Source organism: Scyliorhinus canicula, chromosome 5 (assembly GCF_902713615.1).
Source record: "Scyliorhinus canicula chromosome 5, sScyCan1.1, whole genome shotgun sequence".
Taxonomy (NCBI): Eukaryota; Metazoa; Chordata; class Chondrichthyes; order Carcharhiniformes; family Scyliorhinidae; genus Scyliorhinus; species Scyliorhinus canicula.
Window position 1 is genome coordinate 150,416,228 of NC_052150.1, and position 14,963 is coordinate 150,431,190.

The 14,963-nt window shown below is 45.2% G+C and overlaps 1 protein-coding gene across 2 annotated transcripts in view; it reads right to left on the reverse strand.

Annotated features, from left to right (window-relative positions):
- Positions 1-857: 857 nt before the first annotated feature.
- LOC119966332 (raftlin-like) overlaps positions 858-14,963 on the reverse strand; it is a 184,887-nt gene continuing 170,781 nt past the window's right edge. For both annotated transcript variants that reach the window (XM_038797815.1, XM_038797814.1), the window contains 3 exons: positions 12,266-12,369; positions 5,970-6,051; positions 858-2,623 (listed from right to left, as the gene is read on the reverse strand). In XM_038797815.1, coding sequence (XP_038653743.1) covers positions 2,042-2,623; positions 5,970-6,051; positions 12,266-12,369 — 768 coding nt within the window. In that variant the 3' untranslated portion in view covers positions 858-2,041. The remainder of the gene's footprint in view (positions 2,624-5,969; positions 6,052-12,265; positions 12,370-14,963) is intronic.

Genomic DNA, 14,963 nt, shown 5'->3' on the forward strand with positions numbered 1-14,963 from the left:
AAGGTGGTGGGAGCCGCAGTCCATGTGGTGTAGGCACACACAGAGTGCCATTGGGAAAGGATTTCCAGGGTTTTGACCCAGTGACGGTGAAGGAATTCTGATATAGTTCCTAGTCAGAATGGTGTGTGCCTCGGAGGGAAATCTGGAGGTGGTGGTAGTGGTGGTAGAGGTCATGGGTTTCGAAGGTGTAGTTGAAGGAGCTTTGGTGAAACATAGAAGATAGGAGCAGGAGAGAGCCATTCGGCCCTTCAAGCCTGCTCCGCCATTCGCCATGATCATGGCAGATCGTCCAACTCGATACTTAATAGCTCCTGCAGTGCATCTTGCACATCAGAAGTGGAAGGAGTAAATGTTAAAGGAGCCTTGGTGAGTTGCTGCAGTTAAAATGTGCACAGGTGGGCAGCACGGTGGTGCAGTGGTTAGCACTGCTGCCACACAGCATCGAGGACCTGGGTTCAATCCAGGCCCTGGGTCAGTCCGTGTGGGATTTGCACATTCTCCCCATGTCTGCGTGGGTCTTACCTCCACAACCCAACAATGGGAAGGGTAGGTGGATTGGTCTGGCTAAATTGCCCCTTTATTGGAAAAAACAAATTGGATACTCTAAATTTATTTTTTAAAAACGAAATGTGCACCGGTTTGTAATTTTAATTTAACATTACCATTCTTTTAACATCTCATCCACCACTTCCCAGTTATCTGCTGATTTTGTTGTCTATTTTTGTTAGTACATAATAAATGCTTGCATGTGTTGGAGTTGGTTATTTTGATGATATATGAATTTTTTAATGTACATTCCACAATGAGTCAGCCTTTGGGTTGCAAACATGATCCATGAATAAAACGAAGCTGAGCACTGTTCACAAAAATGCGACACGCCACTTTATTCAGGGAATTTGCGAATAATTATCATTGATACAAAAGGATTAATAATTGACAGCTTATTTAGAAATAATTATTGAGAAATTAACAAGAAATTCTACATCCAGTCCTTTGATACATTGAAACAGTAACAAACTTGAAAAGAGATCAGCGTGGCAGCTGATTGAACATTAATAAATCTTCCTGTTGGCATTACTCTTTGGGAAACATTTTGAGATAATCAGTAAACGAACTGGAAGGATTAGAAACAAATCGATTTAGTCAATGATATGAAAATGATAAAAACTCCGAAGTCCCAAATGTGTTTTGCTTTTTAAACTGCATCAGCTCTCCTACTTTCAATTGAAGATGGTGGGTTTTATTAATGTTATACAATGCCACAAGCAGCACTCGGTTAGCATTACTTCACCCTGGTGGCTGATTTTGTTGTTCGGATAATCAGTGAGAGTGGTGAGGCTATTCAATTATAGAGCATTATCGTTGCCTACTATACCCACATGTGATTGTTAGCAGGGGCCACTGATAGCAATTCTGCCCAGAGTTCTGAGGTTTTGTAGCATCATCACTAAGTTTCAGGCCAATTAAGTCAGCACAAAGCAGAGACAGAACGCAGGACCGTCCTGGTTTTATGGCTTAACACCATAAAATATCCAAATACAATGCTTGAAATACAAACATAGAAATTACTTTCCCAGTTAAGAGAATTGTTTATTTACTGGTAGGCGAACAAGATTAAATGGTGGCAGAACACACATAATCTTGTGGAAAAAAAGGGTTATGAAGAGAAGACATTTAATTTTGTATAAAAATGTTGTATTTGATATTACAGTAATTGCGAGAAACGCATTTTATCACCAGCGCATTTCTACATATTAGTATTTTTTTTCTGTTAGCAAGTCATAACATCAACTGGAGTATCACAAACAAGAGAAAATGCCAGCCTACATTTGTATTTGGTTCTATTGCACCGAAAGCAAAAGTTGTAATTGTGAGTTCATGCACTGTGTGTAGTACAATATTGACATTAAAAAGTATATTAAAACCTGGCCAGAAAGAGTACTCCACAGGACAAAACACGTAATTATATCAAACTGGAATTCTGCTTTATCCAATGATTGTACCATCTCCATCTTGTCCAGCGATGATGCCTTCCCTTTTCTCAGGTACAATCTTGGTTATTTCCGGGGATGGGCACATCTGTTTCCTTCGAGGCCTCGGTTACCATCGTAGCAGCTGGCATGCTGCCAAGCTGCTGACTGGTGACAACATACTCACCATTTGCTGGAGCGATTGTTTCTGTTTGGCTGGCCTCGTCCTCACTTCGACTAATTATGCCATTTTGATGTTCATTGTCATGCTCTGCTTGTTCATCTTTCCTATCCTCTTTTTCACAAATATCAATGTTGCCACTGGCCTCATTGATTACATTTTCTGAAACAGTATTATCCCCATCACTCCCACCCACTTCTGCACATTTCTCCATTTCAGCATTTGTCACACAAATGTAGTCTTGTTCTGATTCCGCTGCAGGCACACTTTCCTTTTCATTTCCGTCTGGTTTCAAGGATATTCCATTTTCAGCATTTTCTTTGTCACTGTTCTTTGTAACATTTTGTTCCTGTTTTCCTTTTCCATCGGAATCTCCTGTAGAGTTCTTCACTTGAACAGTCCCTTTGCCATTTTTGTCTTTCAAGCAATTTTTGTCTTGCTTGCTAGGTTTGTCATCTTTTGTTGACCTTTTCTGGAGGCAAGGGGAAAAAGTATTTCAATTAATGCCAGCATTGTCTGCAGTTTTATTTCCCTAGCTACAGTTTTGATCTTGGCTTCTCAAAGAGCAAAGGTAGCATTCCTTTCGAGTGGCCGTTAAGTAATATCCAACTGCCTAAAGTCAGCAAACCCAAGCAATTCAAACAGACCCCTTTCAATGTTTCTGAACACTCCACAGCATCACATGCTCAATTTAGCTTTAATAATGCTGCAACTCAAGGCAGCTTAAGCAGAGTAAACACTGACTACTTCAGAATTCTACAGTATTTGCTCAAGTAAATAAAGCTAGTGCTTTTCATATGACCTAAACAGTTTTCCAGTCTTTTGTTTTCATGGCAGGAAAGTTGATTAAAATCCGGTTTCCTTTAGTGTTCCACTGAGGGTCAGGTAAAAGGCACATGGGCTGCTATGGCCCCAAGAGTCTCAGTAACAAAGCACTCGCCCTTGTGAAAAGGGAGGAAGTTCAAATCAGTCGCATACTGTGCCCCTTTAGAATATCCTTACCATAAAATTGATCCTGAAGCTAGAATTATTTGCCTAACCTCTCAAAGGTGGAACAAAGATATATTCAGAAGGTCAAAGGAGATTGATCTTTTCAGAAGGATCTCCTCTGTTCATTACTAATAACAAAATCAGAAATATTAGCAGCAAAATCAGAAAGAGCACACTTAGGAACAGCAACCTGGAGAAATATTTCTTGCAAATGTTCAAAAATATGATAATGTTTTTAAAAAATAGTTCAGAAATCATAAACCCCTTCTGCAAAAGTACCTGATCTTATTTTACTCCATGTGGTAAAACAAGTGAACTGGGATATAAAGTAGGGAACATTGCTCGTTTCAGTGAGAATGTCAGTGTGACTCAAATGGGGTTAAACATAACATGCCGTATCCCTTCTACTAAAGGTAACATTCTTTTCCTGCTTTAACTGCTTCAGTTCATCCCACTCCCATTGGTTAATGCTACCAGCCAACATTTACCTTGTCTCCTCAATACTATCCATTTTCCCTTTCCCATTGTAGCCATGACTTCCATTGTTCCCTCCCTCTCCCCATTGCCACCACTGCCCAAATTCTGTTGTTTACGGAAATTATTCAGATTTCTGTTATTATGAGACTTCATGCCTACAGAATGAAATAATCAATGATTAAACTGTGTGGCTGAGGTCGACAAGCTGCAGCTGCATATACACACTTCACTTCCCACAAACACCATTCCAGCACACTAGATGGCACTGACTGAGCTGGAGAGCACCGATATGGCTGATGCGTCGCCTGGAGCTAGAGTCCACCCAGGGGGGTGGCCTGGGGGGACACCCATACGATCCGTAGCCCTAAGTTCACAGTGGGCAGTCAGCGGCGTGCGCAGCTGCCTTGATGTTCCGTGCCTACCCACCCTGACCTCACAGCCCACCTCCTGGCCACCCCTCTGCTACTGCCGCAGCCTTGGCAGAATCCCCCCAGCCAGCGGCACAACTGTCAGCAAACTATGGTGACGTTAGACACTTTCCATACCTCTCTCTCTCCCTCAGCAGCCAAAGCGCCTGCTTCATGATTTTTAAAAGCACAAGTAAATCTCGCCGTCAGGAATTCTGCCCATTGGAGGCAGAGAATCATGGAGGCCCTGGAGAATACTGGGTCAGGTCCACTGATGCTATGCCAATGCCGTTTACTGTACGTGCATTCCGGAACTCATTGACTCCGTTGTTGAGGCAATGAAGAATTGCAATTTGGCGTGAAATCAGAGCCCGTCATGATTTCAGCGTCGGTACCGAATCTCCGCCCAATCGCGTTTCCCAATTCCGGTATGGGCCGACGGAGAATCCCACCATGGATTTCTCAGGGCAAATGTTTAGTACATGGCGATGGTCTGACTTGAATGGCCACAGTCACGTTTTGAGTTGTTCCTCATGTTCCATTTACAAGTGGCCACATCTCTCCTAGCGGCTGAGGACAGGATATAATTGATGTGGGTCGGTTACCTGATCAGTTCCCAGAATGCAGTGACTTCCATTAACAACACTGCTCAGGCATGGGGGCTCCAGCAATGATACATACAGTTGTTTGCAGTGGGGTGCATGGTAATGGGTGGACATATGTGGAAAAGAGAATGAGTGGCAGTGACAGGAGAGGGAAAAGTGAATAATGGCATAGTTGTATTATTATGTGTTTGAATATTCTAAGTGATCAATCTAACCCCATTTTCAGGTATGGATTCTTCTTAACCCATTCAAGTTCAACACTTGATTGGATTGTTGAAGTAGGTCCACAAAAGGGTTAATGAACGCTAACAAAACAGAAAATGATGGAACATCTCAGCGGGTCTGACAGCATCTGTAGAGAGAGAATAAAGCTAACATCTGGATGACTCCTCATCAGAGCTAGAGAAAACTGACATAGGATGAGATTTATACTGCAGCGGGGAGCAAGGCGGAAGTAGGGTTGGATAGAGGGTCAGTGATGGGTGGAGGCTGGGAAGAGATTGACAGATGTCATGGACAAAAAGACAAAGGGAATGTAAATGGTGGTGATCATGGATGAGAAGGGTGCTGATAGTGGCGTATAAAGAGGTCAAAATGTGCTAATGGCAGAACAAAGGTCACTGAAGGGGGTATTGAAAAGGAGTGAACAGTGTGAAAAGCTGGGTGCAGTGTGACTGAATTCATGTATATGTTTGATGGCAACACTCTCAGGAGAGGGTTAATTAAACGGTCACATTGTTCGCTGTGGTGTCACCATGATGACTATTACAGTTTTTGTGGATCATTTGAGTGGGAATGTGCTCTCCCAGGTTCAAAGAGCATCATGCTGCTGTAATACTTCCACTCACTCCTGGTAACAAAGGCGGTGACACCATGGGCGGAATTCTCCGACCCCCTGCAGGGTCGGGGAATCGCCCGGGGCCGGCGTAAATCAACGTCGGCGGGATTGGCCTGTCAGCGGCGGGACTTCGGCCCATCGCAGGCCGGAGAATCGCCGCGGGGGGCACGCCGATCGGCGGGGCATGATTCCCGCTCCCGCTGATTCCCGGGTGGAGGAGAATTCCGGCCACGGCGGGGGCGGGATTTACGCCGGCCCCGGGCAATTCCCCGACCCTGTGGGGGGGGTCGGAGAGTTCCGCCCCATATAAGTCAATTAGCATTCAGTAACCCCAATTCAATCAAATGTTGAATGTGAATAGGTTAAAAAGAACCATACTGGGCAAATGGGGTCAGATTGATCATTGAGAATAGTCGAACACAATAATACAGCTGTGCAAATCCTTTGTGAACTTACACTTGCTGCCAAGGAAAACAAAGAGAGGAATGTAAAACCATTTACCTTTGACTCTTTCTTCTTTTCTTTGTGGGGTAGTGAGGGTCTCTGGAGGAAGACAATCTGTTTAGTAGCAAGGTTCCCTTCACTGAAAAACACACCATACCAAGAGGATTAGACGTGAGTCTTTCTTATTTCTTACCTTTGACAAAGTCTAACCAAACCTACCATAAATCTCAACCCCACATTCTCACCTACCCCAATTAACTTTTCACCCCTTTGCTTATCAAGAATATATCTAGTTCTGCCTTACAAATATTCAAACACACTGCCTCCAATGCCTTTTGAGGGAGAAAGTTCCCTCTGAGAGAGGAAAATAATCCCGGTCTTAAATGGGTGACCTCTTATTTTTAAACAGTGACCCTTAGTTCTAGAATCTCTCACAAGAGGAAACATCCTTTCCACATCAACCCTGTCCAAGCCCCTCCGGATCTTATATTCTATAGAAGTTTGTTATATTTCCCTAATTATGATAATCTCCATTGAAAGCATTAGAATTGTTTTCTGTGATATTCAATAAAGGTAGATGGGAATGTGGCAAAATAATCAAAAATAATTCTGGTAAAAACATTACAGCAGAATATTCAACTAGTAAAATAATATGATAGATTTTCATTTTCAGTTAAGGCAGAAAATGGATAGTAGGGTATTGGCACCAGGCATACCAAAAATGAGATGCCAGCCTGATGAAGCTACAACACAGGACTACTCGCATGCCAAGCAGTGGAAGCAACATGCAATAGGCAGAGCTAAACAATCCCACAGCCAACAAATCAAATCAAAGTTCTGTAGTCCCACCACATCTAGTCAAGAAGGGTGTGGACAATTAATCAACTGACCAGAGGGCGAATCTTCTCAACTATCCTTATCTTCAGTGATGGGGTAGCTCTTAGCACAATAGTGCAAAAGACAAGAATCACTTGCAACAATCTTCAGCCAGGATGATCCATCTCAGTCTCCTCCAGAGGTTCCCAGCACCACATATGCCAGTCTTCAGCCAATTCGATTCACTATCAAGAAATGGCTGAAGGCACTGGATACTGCAAAGGCTATGGGCCCTAACAACACTTTGGCAATAGTACTGAAGACTTGTGCTCCAGAACTTGCTGCACCCCTAGCCAAGCTGTTCCAGTGCAGTTACAAAACTGGCATCTACCCAGCAATATGAAAAATTGCCCAATTATGTCCTATCACAAAATGTAGGACAAATTCAACCTGGTCATTTACCACCCCATCAGTCTACTCTCAATCATCGGCAAAATGATGGAAGGTGTCATTGACAGTGCTATCAAACAGCACTTACTGACCAATATCTTACTCACTAATGCTCAATTTGGGTACTGCCTGGGCCACTCATTCCTGACCTCATTACAACCTTGGTCCAAACATGGACATAGGAGTCACTGTCAGGAAGTGCGGCAAGTGTGTCATGAGTGCCATAATGTCTCAGGCCGGTTCACTGACGTTTGCATCCATCGAGAGGTTGTCCATCTGTACAGAGCATCATATGCAATAGGCAACTGAGGGCATACTTTCCCTGACCAATGGTCTCAAAATTCAGTCTCCCCTATTAAGTACGATTATGGACAATCTCACCTAGGCCATCCCGAGGCTTACTGACATGCAGCAAAGCCCTCCCTAGCTTTTGGCTAGCAAGGATGTGTGGGTGGACCATGAAAGGGAAGTTGAGGAAAGGGTAGATGGCAGATGATGGCTTTTTCTCACTTGGGCTGTGTGGTTCACAATGTGATAACCCAACTATCTGTATTGAGGGTCCCACCAAGGTGTGTCTGACAGAGCTGGTGGAGGGTAAACATTAGTCATGTGACAATGAGTCCTCATTGTGAGTGACATCCATTGAGCATCCTTCATGCTCTTCCAGCACAGCGTCCTGAGGAACACTGGAAGAGCTTCTGTTATCAAATCAACATGAGTGAGCTGCTATGCACCATGTTGTGTCATATCTAATTTTGCCATCATGTCGCTGGGAAATTTCAAACTCTCCAACATCAGATATGCTGAAATATGACTTAGCTCCATTGCTTCCTCCTCCACTGCTGTCAAGGTGGTAGTGACTGATGGGCCACCTCCACTTTTCTGTCTGTCCATTCTGTTATGTTCTCTCTACTCCTCCAAGGAGAGACAGAAGAATCATATGAGTGTGTGCAAGTGGAATGTTTAGAGAGGATAGAAAGACAACAATTGTGAAGGGTAACAGTGATGGCTGGGTGTCATGTTGCAATGGGATAAGAGTGAGTGTCAGTGGTGGCTGGTCAGATGGGGATATGAGGTGAAGAGGAGAAGCCTCAAGAGGGATGTGTAATGAGGCAGACTTGATCAGGGAATTTAAGGTGAAGGAACTCTGAGGGAGCAGTGACCACAATATAATAGAATTTACACTGCAGTTGAGAGGGAGAAGCTGGAGTCAGATGTAACGGTATTACAATTAAATATAAGTAACTACAAAGACATGAGGGAGGAGCTGGCCAGAGTTGATTGGAAAAGGAGCCTAGTAGGGAAGACAGTGGAAAAGTAATGGCAGGAGTTTTTTGGGGTTATTCGGGAGGCACAACAGAAATTCATCCCAAGGAGGAGGAAATATGCTAAGGGGAGGACAAGGCATCCATGGCTGACGAGGGAAGTCAAGGACAGCATAAAAGCATACAAAGAAAAAGCATACAAAGTGGCAAGGATTAGAAAGCCTTTAAAAGTGAGCAGAGGACAACTAAAAAAGCAGTCAAGGGGGAAAAGATGAAATGTGAGTGTAAGCTAGCTAATAATATAAAAAAAGATAGGAAGAGTTTTCTTTCAAAATGTAAAAGGTAAGAGAGAGGCAAGAATAGACTTTGGACCACTGGAAAATGAGGCTCGAGAAGTAGCGATAGGAAACAAAGAAATGGTACAGGAACTGAATAGTTACTTTGCATCAGGCTTCCTAGTGGAAGACACCAGTGGGATACCAGAACTCCAGGAGAATCAGGGGGCAGAGGTGAGTGGAGTGGCCATCACAGTTCTGGGGAAACTGAAAGGTCTGAAGTTGGATAAATCACCTGGACCGGATGGAGTACACCCCAGGTTTCTAAAGGAGATAGCTGAGGAGATTGTGGAGGCATTGGTGGTGATCTTTCAGGAATCACTGGAAGCAGGGAGGGTCCCAGAGGACTGGAAAATGGCTAATGTAACAACCCTATTTAAAAAGGGAGGGAAGCAGAAGATGGTAAATGTTCGGCCAGTTATCCTGACTTCGGTCATTGGGATGCTTTTAGAGTCCATTATTAAAGGTGAGATTTCAGAGTACTTGGAAGTGCATGATAAAATAGGATTGAGTCAGCACGGCTTCATCAAGGGGAGGTCATGTCTGACAAATCTGTTTGAATTCTTTGAGGAGATAAGAAGGAAGTTAGACAAAGGAGAACCAATGGATGTCATCTATTTAGATTTCCAGAAGGCCTTTGACATGGTGCTGTATAGGAGGCTGTTAAATAAGTTCAGATCCCATGGTGTTGAGGGTAAGATACTGGCATGGACAGAGGATTGGCTGACTGGCAGAAGGCAGACAGTAGGGATAAAGGTGCCTTTTTCAGGATGGCAATCGGTGTCTAGTGGTGTGCCTCAGGAGTTGGTGTTGGGACCACAACTTTTCACAATATAGATTAACAATCTGGAAGATAGAACAGAAGGCACTGTTGCTAAGTTTGCAGATGATACAAAGATCTGTGGAGGGACAGGTAGTATTGAGGAAGCAGGGGGGCTGCAGAAGGATTTGGACAGGCTAGGAGAGTGGGAAAAGAAGTGGCAAATGGAATACAATGTGGAAACGTGTGAGGTTATGCACTTTGGAAGGAAGAATGGAGGCACAGACTGTTTTCTAAATGGGAAAAGGCTTAGGAAATCAGAAGCGCAAAGGAACTTAGGAGTCCTAGTTCAAGATTCTTTTAAGTTTATGCGCACGTTCAGTCGTCAGTTGGGAAGGCAAATGCAATGTTAGCATTCATGTCGAGAGGGCTAGATTACAAGAGCAGGGATGTACTTCTGAGGCTGAATAATGATCTGGTCGGACCCCACTTGGAGTTTTGTGAGCAGTTTAGGGCCCCGTATCTAAGGAAGGATGTTCTGGCCTTGGAAAGGGTCCAAAGGAGGTTCACAAGAATGATCCCTGCAATGAAGAGTGTGTCATATGAGGAATGGTTGAGGACTCTGCGTCTGTACTCATTGGTGTTTAGAAGGATGACGGAGGATCTTATTGAAACTTACAGGATACTGAGAAACCTAAATAGAGTGAATGTGGAGAGGATTTTTCCACTAGTAGGAAAAACTAGAACCAGAGGACACCATCTCAGACTAAAGGGGCGATTCTTTAAAACTGAGATGAGGAAAAATTTCTTCAGCCAGAGGGTGGTGAATCTAGGAACTCTTTGCCGCAGAAGGCTGTGGAGGCCAAATCATTGAGTGTCTTTAAGACTGACATAGATAGGTTCTTGATTAATAAGGGGATCAGAGGTTTTGTGGTGTAGGCAGGAGAATGGGATGTGAAAAATATCAGCCATGATTGAATGGTGGAGCAGACTCGATGGGCCGAGTGGCCTAATTCTGCTCCTCTGCCTTATGGTCTTATGCATGGGCGCACCTGTTGCTCTGCGGAGTGATGTTCAGAAGAAGGTTGGAGAGGGAAGGGTGATGGGATTTGCACTGAAATGTGGAAAGCCAGTTATGTTTCACTGCCCTGATGAGGTCATTCGACCTCTCGCAGCGCTGCATCTAGAAGCACGGCATCACACTCCTGCTGCTGATCACCTGTTCCAAAATGGTGGCCTGTTCACTGCGGCTGCCCTTTTCCACCAGTTCATAGGGAAAATAACTTTCCTGCGGGCCCTTATGATAGCATGATGTCCATAGTGCTGCTGATCAATGTGGTGCAGCCCCATGGTTCCTAATCAGTAGTTTATCTACATTATCAATTTGCTTAATATCTTCATGACTCTCAATCACTTAGCCTTCTCAATTGCAAGGGATATGATTCTTGTTTGTGAAATCTGCCCTTCTAATTTAACCCTTGGAGTCCAGGCATCATTCTCCCTACAAGCCCAATATATGCTTCCTAAGGTTTGGTGCTCAAAAGTGCTCACCTTTCTCCAAGTTTGGTCCAACCAGGACTATATGTAGCCCTATCCAGGTATGTTTTAACCAAGGTTTTGTGCAGCTGTGGTTTGATACAACTATCTGCTGCATATTGTTGTGGTGATTTGGAAGGAGTTAATAGATAAAGATTTATGATGTAGTGACCTTGACTGCCTCTAACTGACAACCCCATGGTGAGAAAATGAATGCAGGCAGTCCATCTCTGATTGAATGCACCTCCCTGGCTTTCCTTATTGCAGCATCCTCTTGCACATTCAATAAAACAAACAAAAGGAACAATAAGTGCAGCTGTCATTTTATCTACTTCTGATTGAGCAATCAAAAGTCCATCAGAAATCACTTCCTGGAGGTGACAGGGTGGAGAATCCCTGATGACGCCGAAATCGGGAAGGCGCCGCTTTTGCGATGCTCCGCCCCCTGAAAAGCGGCATACTCGCAGAGTACACCGCACGCCATATCCACGGCCTTCGTACGTTGGCTGAGGTCCACTCCGCGATGCTCCATCCCCGACCGGCCGAGTTCCCGTCGCCGTGGGACACGTGTGATCTCACCCAGCAGGAACACGGCATGGCAGCTGCGGATTCAGTCCAACGCCGCCACAGTCGGGGGAGGGCAGATCCACGGGCATTGGGTGGACATATTCAGGGCTGGGGGCACTGTGGTGGGGCAGTCCGGGACGCGCGAGCCTGCCGAGGGGGGGGGGGGGGACTATTCCGTGGGCTGGGTCCGTGAGCGGTATCCGCCATGAAGCACATCGCGGCCGCTGCAGGCCATTGCCGTGCGCTTGTGCGGCCACGGACCCGGCAATTCTCCAGGCTGTAGTGGCAGCTTCAGCTGGGAGCTCTACCCTGCCTGGCTGCTAGCCCCCATCAGAACGGAGAATGGGTGGCTTTCACGCCGGCGTGGGGACTTAGTCACCAGAACTGAGAATCCAGCCCGGGAGGTGTGCTGGGTCTTATTTCCATATAATTACCAATGAGAGGAATATTGAAAAAAATGCTCTTAAAAGCTCAATGGCAGGGCAGTAACACAAGCAAAAGTGCCAAATAGAAGTTATGAAGCAGTGTAGCCAAATCAAGCAAAATGGATTCTCACCCAATATTGCAGCTCTTGCACAGCCATTCAAGTTGAGATTTCTCTTGACATGTTATAAAATGTCCTACCTGTCCCTCTTTACTATAGGAGTAGGAAGCACACAGGTTAACTGCCAGCCATATGCAGCCAGAGAATTCAGCAAGGGAACATAATCAGTTTTCACCTCAACTCCCTAAAGAAAGAAAGAAAAAAATAAGCTGTTAATGATAACTATGTCAACTAGGTCATTAATGACAATATTATTTCAAATTAAAATGTTGTTTTGAATACTCCTGTTCCTTTCATTATTTTTAGCGTTGATAGCCTGTTGTCAAGTTATTATTCTCCTTTATTTTGCATCCAGTGATTGGTGTGATACAAGTCCAATCTCCCAGATCGCTGAGCTGCCATTCTGAATTACATCACTCTGAGGAGCGCAACATGGAGCAAAGTCATTGCTCCGGCGGTGGAAGGAACATTAGACTGAGTGGTATCACTGGGGCTGGTCTGGTTCAGCTTCTTGTGGTTAGCTCAAGGTGACATATAAAAGGTCTGGAGGGAGGTTCAGCCTCTCAGTCACGTTCAGCTGCAGACAAATCGGGCGAGATTCTCTGGTCGCCGACGCCGAAATCGCATTCAGCGATTGGCCAGAGAATACCCGTTCACGACCAAATCGGGGGCAGTGCCGCTTTCGCGATGCTCCGCCCCCTCCAAAACGGCGTACTCAAAGTGCCAAGGGGGCTCTGGCAGGGTGGTTAGCCCTCCTTCATTGAGAGGGGGGGATTTCCCCTTATCTGTGGTAGGTGGAAGTCCAGATGTCTATCTTCGGGAGGTCAGGTGTAACGCCTGGATCTGGTATGTCTCTCTTGTGGGGACCATGAATTGGCTTCAATTTGAATTGTTTTTTGGAGCAGGCAAGGAGCTGGATTAGGGGTTTGCCCCTGTCCACTCTGTGCTTTGGCTTTGTAACCCTGAGAAAGGAATAAAAAAAGGGATTGTATTCGCTGGAGTTCAGAAGAATGAGGGGGGATCTCATAAAACCTATAAAATTCTAACAGGACAGAACAGGGTCGGTTTCAGAAGAATGTTCCTGACGGTGGGTGTGCCCAGAACAAGGGGTCACAGTCTGAGGATACAGGGTAGACCATTTAGGACAGAGGTGAGGAGAAATTTCTCCACCCAGAGAGGGGTGAGCCTGTGGAATCGCTGCCACAGAAAACAATTGAAGCCAAAGCACTTGCATGTTTTCAAGAAGCAGCAAAATATAGCACTTGCGGCGAAGGGAATCAAAGATATGGGGGGGAGGTGGGATCAGGCTATTGAGTTGAACGAACAGCCATGATCATAATGAATGGCGAAGCAGGCTAGAAGGGCCGAATGTCATCCTCTTGCTCTTATTTCCGATGTTTTTATGTTTCATGGGATAGTAGATCCTTCAAAAATTCATTTTGAATCTATATTTTGTTGAACCACATTTGCGAAAGCTATTGGCCAATATCTTCTGTTCTCGATCGGGGCTGGGGTTTTCCGGTGCTCCTGAAAGTGAATGGAGTTTTGGCTGGAACACCAAATTCTTCCGTTCTGACCAACAACAGGTCCCGCCAGGATTGAGAGCGGAGAATCCCTCCCATTTAGTTAGCTCCCATCTTATAAACAAATGACTAGAAATATAACAACATAAAATTTATAATTAAATCCTTCAGACAAGTCAGGTGGTTTACAACTCAGGAAGGGTTGGACTACTGTTTCTGAAATTGCGATGCGGAATTAGACACAAGGAGCAATTTCTGAAATCTTGAATTGGTCTTACAAACTTCAACACACAAATAGCAAAGTAGGCCCTTACACTATCCACTCACCATGACTTAGTCCGTGTCGTTTACATGGCTCATGGCCTGAAACTCTACGGTAATATTAGCTATCAACCTGCAGCAACTTTGGTCAAGACTAACTAAAAATATTGGGCGGGATTCTTCTTTGGCCAAAATCGCATTGGGCACCAATTTGACTGCAAATCACAATTCTCCGACACCTCGACAGCGGTGTCAATGCGTACCGGAATGCACGTACAATAAACACCGTTTGCATATCATTAAGGGGCTTGACCCAATATTTTCCGAGGCCTCCTCCTGTTGGGTTCCCGACAGTTCACTTGTGCTTTTAAAAATCGTGAAACCAGCGTGCCGGCTGTTGAGGGAGGGAGAGGGGGTATGGAACGTGTCCAACATCATCATAGTTGCTGATAGTTGAGCTGCTGGCCAGGGGGCCTCTGCCAGGGCCGGGGAGTGTAATGTGAGTAATAGTAATGGACGGACACGGAACACCATTGCCGCAGTCGGCAAGGCAGCCATGCAGCTCGGCATGCCGCTGACTTCCCACTGTGAACTTAGTGCCAAGGGTCGTATAGGTCCCCCCCCCAGGCCACCCCCATGGGTGCCCTCTCGCCCCAGGTGACTCATTAGCTGTATGGATGCGCCCCAGCACAACCAGGCCATCTTGTTGGCTGGGATGAGTGTGTGTGGGGATTGTAATGTGCATGTGCGGCTGCAGCTTGTCAGCCTTCCGAGTGTCAATCACGGATCAGGCGAATCCCACACCGCACTGGAATCGATTATGTTCCACACAGCGCCGGTGCTAGCCCCTTAACAGGAACAGATCCAGGTGTGGTGCCGGTTTTGCTGTTGTGAAAGTCCACAAATTCTGTGCTGGCATCAACACCTAGGGCTGGATTCTCTAATTGCCGACACCGAAATCGCGTTCGACGATTGGCCGGAGAATCCGTTTTAA